Source organism: Marmota marmota, unplaced genomic scaffold (assembly GCF_001458135.2).
Source record: "Marmota marmota marmota unplaced genomic scaffold, marMar, whole genome shotgun sequence".
Classification (NCBI taxonomy): Eukaryota; Metazoa; Chordata; class Mammalia; order Rodentia; family Sciuridae; genus Marmota; species Marmota marmota.
In genome coordinates, this window is record NW_026000260.1 from 520,740 (window position 1) to 524,794 (window position 4,055).

At 50.7% G+C, this 4,055-nt stretch overlaps 1 protein-coding gene across 1 annotated transcript; it reads left to right on the plus strand.

Moving 5' to 3' along the window:
* The first annotated feature begins 1,446 nt into the window (after positions 1-1,446).
* On the plus strand, positions 1,447-2,654 carry LOC107160949 (olfactory receptor 1N2-like). The gene is given in 1 exon segment (XM_015507515.2): positions 1,447-2,654. A coding segment is annotated over 1 exon segment (918 nt). The 5' UTR covers positions 1,447-1,517; the 3' UTR covers positions 2,436-2,654.
* Positions 2,655-4,055: the final 1,401 nt, after the last annotated feature.

Here is a 4,055-nt window from a genome sequence, read left to right on the forward strand (position 1 = left end):
GGGGGGGGGGGGGGGGGGGGGGGAACTTCAGGGATTTCCAATGTCCCAAACAAACAGTTTAAACACTTAGGTGCTCTCGAACTGGACTCCCCTGCTTTCACTGCATCTGCTGGGAAGTGCCCCGGAGCTTTCTCCTCCTGCAGTGCTTCTCCTTGCAGCATCAGAGCCTTTGTGTGTGTGTGTGTGTGTGTGCTCAGGTGGCAGTTTTTGTCAACAGCATAGGCTGCATTTCTTAAATTCACTGGGAAAGTCTCTTTGAGCCAGTCATATGCCACTCGTGGTGCTGTGTATTTCTTTTTGTTAAATCTTCTACTATTCTCCCTAAAGTGATATTCCTGGGTTGCCTCTGGTTACTGACTCTCTGGATGGAACCCCAGGCCTTTCCCATGCCATTGCTGCCTCAGCATGCAGCCCCAGGAACTGCTTTGATACAACTCCTGGGACAACTACTATGTGGAGATGCTTCCAGTGTGCCATTTCTCCATCCGTAGGACACAAATGCTTATTGTCACTGGGCGGCACAGGATCCCACTTGGGGAAGAAAGTGGCTAGGCCAGAAAGCTCGCTGTTCAGAAACGTTCAGAATGGGGAAGGGAGTATTCTCAAATCCAGTGGGCTTCATGATACACCCTTTTGTATGACACTGTTTGCGTATGAGCCCCTAATTGTGCTTTTGTGTGAGAGTTGCCCTTCACAGAATCCTCTTGGAAGACTTGTTGACATCAATACAGCACAGTGGGAAAACCGATACGTGCTTATTGTATTAAGAAAGATGCAGGGGCTGGGGTTGTGGCTCAGCGGTAAAAGCACTCCCCTAGCACGTGTAAGGCCCTGGGTTCGATCCTCAGCACCACATATAAATAAATAAAATAAAGGTAGTGTGTCCAACTACAACTAAAAATATAAATATAAAAAAAGAAAGATGCAAGTTACAATCACATCCCAGAGATAACCCCTGTTAACATTTTGATGAATATCTTCTTCAAGTATATAATGTGCCTGTGTTTGAGCACACACTCTCTCTCTGTCTCTCACACACATGCACACAGACACACACACACACACACACACACACAATTTTAACTTAATCGTCATCTCTCACACCTCTACATGGACAAGCAAAATGGTTCATGGAGGTCAACCTTGGTCCTTTTTGAGAGTTCCTACTGAGACAAGTCTTACACAGTTGCCTCTACCCATTCCCCATCCCCCAAAAAACCCCCAACTTTCCTTCAGTTCTCTTTATCTTCTCTGCCTGGATCTTTCCTCCCCAGGAAGCAGGAGGGGGGTTGACTAAGGTCAGTCCCACAGAGAACCTCAGCCCTCAGCAGCACCCTCAAGACACTTGGTGGCCTGTAGGGTCCCCATACTCTCTTGTGCTGACTACCCCAGGCTGGAGATCCTTCCACAAGTATGATTTCCATCAGTGACATGGGTGTCGTGCGGGGCTTTCCCAAACTGCCTCTGGTCGTGTTGACGGATGTATTTCCAATGTGAATTTGTAGAAACTGGAAGCCATGGTGAGAAGTAATGTAACCATCGTCTCAGAATTCCTCCTCCTGGGACTGTCAGAGGTGCCTGGACATCAGCCCCTCCTCTTCAGCCTGTTCCTATCCATGTACCTGGTCGCGGTGGTGGGGAACCTGCTCATCATCCTGGCTATCGGCTCTACCCCCACCCTCCACACGCCCACGTACTTCTTTATAGCCAGTCTATCCTGTGTGGACATCTGCTTCACCTCTGTCACTGTACCAAAGATGCTGCTGAACATCCAGACTCAGAGCCAGTCCATCCCTTAGGTTGGGTGCCTCATTCAGATGTATTTTCTGATTTTATTTCTAGAACTGGACAATGTCCTCTTGGCGATGATGGCCTATGACCGATTCGTAGCCATATGTCACCCTCTTCACTATGCCGCAACCATGAGCCCCGAATTCTGTGTCACCTCCTTGTCTGTGGCTCTGATTGTCACAAACATCTATCCCTTGGTCCACACCCTGCTTATGGATACACTGTCATTCTGTGCAAGTGTCAGAATTCAACACATTTTCTGTGAACTCTATGCATTGCTAAAGCTCTCCTGCTCAGATATCCGTGTCAATGAGTTGGTTGTTTATGCCCTGGGGAGCCTTCTTTTTGTGACCCCCTTCCTCCTGATTTCTCTTTCCTACATGCGCATTTTCTCAGCCATCCTAAGACTGCATTCTTCTCAGAGCAAGATGAAAGCTTTTTCCACTTGTAGTTCTCACCTTGCGGTGGTGTCCTCGTTCTATGGGACCCTGCTTGGGATTTATCTGTGGCCTTCCTCGTCTTACACAGTTGAGGATTCCGTGGCCACAGTCCTATATGCAGTGGTGGCTCCCATGCTCAACCCCTTCATATACAGCCTAAGGAATGAGGACATGAAGGGGGCCCTGAGGGGCCTCTTCAGTTGAAGCAATGTCTGGTTTTGGTGACACCAACTTCTGCTTCTGAGCCAGGATGCCTTGTCTTTTCCTCCCCTTCACTGGGAGGGGACTGTCCCTCTCTCAAGACCCATCTCCCAAGCGTCTGGCTGTGTCCCACATTTCTGCTGTCTTCCGCCTTCATCTGCTCAGTGAACCAGCACTCCCAGATTGACTTTGGTGTTCCTGGCCCTGGGGATGTAATTCCCGGGCATTCTGTATGTCCCACGTCCCTCGCCACCCGTCTGGAGCCCTGCCTGTCCCTTGAATTTGTATATGTACCGACTTAGGCCCTGTGTGGTCCCCAGAGGTAGGCAAATGGAGGCTCAGAGAAGGGTTCCCCTTCTGCAGCCCCCAGGGGTAGGAACTGTTTGGATGGAGCCCAAGAGGTTCCTTTCACTTCTCAAGAACAACAGGCACAATGAGGTGCTCCTGTCCCTGGGCAGCAATAGACGCATGGGCTCTGACCTCATGGCCCAACCACTAGACTTGTGAGCCAAGTGGAGGAAAGTACAGGTGCCCCTTCTGTACTCCTGGGCTGAACATGGCTGTCTTCCCCATGTCCAAGCCACGCCCTGGACTTGTTGACTTTGCAAAGGACAGTCCTAGATGAAATGACATTCACGCCCCTCTAAACACGTGCGTATGATAATGATAACTGTGTGGCCCAGTGTCTTTCCAGGGATGGACAGGATGAGGGTCCATCTCATGTGTTCTACACCTTGGCCTTGACAGCCTCCTTTTGAGACATGGGGTCTGTGTCCCTCCCTTCCCCTGCCCCCTTGAATGTGAGCAGGTCTGGTACTGCTTCCACTGCTGGAGGACAGCGGGGTCGATGCTGCTTGACATGATAGTAGTGTGAAGCTTCTCGATTGTTCCCTGGAACACGGGCTCTGGGAGCACTGAGCTGCCTGAAAGAAGTTGGGTTGCCCTGGGGCTGCCGCCACGGTGGAGAGGACTTGAGGGCATCTCTGGTGCACAGGGCCTGCCTTGGAGTCTCCCGCACACAGACAGAAGACCTGTGAGGGAAGGACCCTCGGATGATTTGGCTTCCACCTGCTTCAGATGTCTCGGCTGATCCTGCAGATGTCCCAGAGCAGAGGCCACGAGTGCCTGCTGGGCCCTCTGGGAGTTGCTGGCCCAGTGCATCTCTGGGCACAATGAAATGGGTGTCTGATTAGGATCAGTTGATTTAACAAAAAGCAGATACAATCACGCAGGAGAGAAGGGACGGAAACTAAATGTTGAAATTGCAAAACTACCTTGAATGCAGATGAAATGGGCAGTTCCGTAGAAATAGATCAATTTCCCAGGTTGACACCAGGGGATCTAGGACGAGGCCATTCCCTGTAGCCAATATTGTAAGACAGTCTGCATCTCACAACGTCATCACGACTCCTTTCCTTGCCTGCTGGTGTCTAGGCATGTGGTATCCAAAGGGAGCAGATGGCCGTCGGCACTTCATGCTCAGTGAGACGCTTCCTGTGCACCATGTTGGAAGTGTGCCCCTCTGTGAACCAGAGCTCCTTGACCTGCAGAGCCTAAATTTCCAGGTTCCTGGCCAAAAAGCCAGGCCGTTTACCCCTGCTCCTGAGTTACGGTGTATTCTAA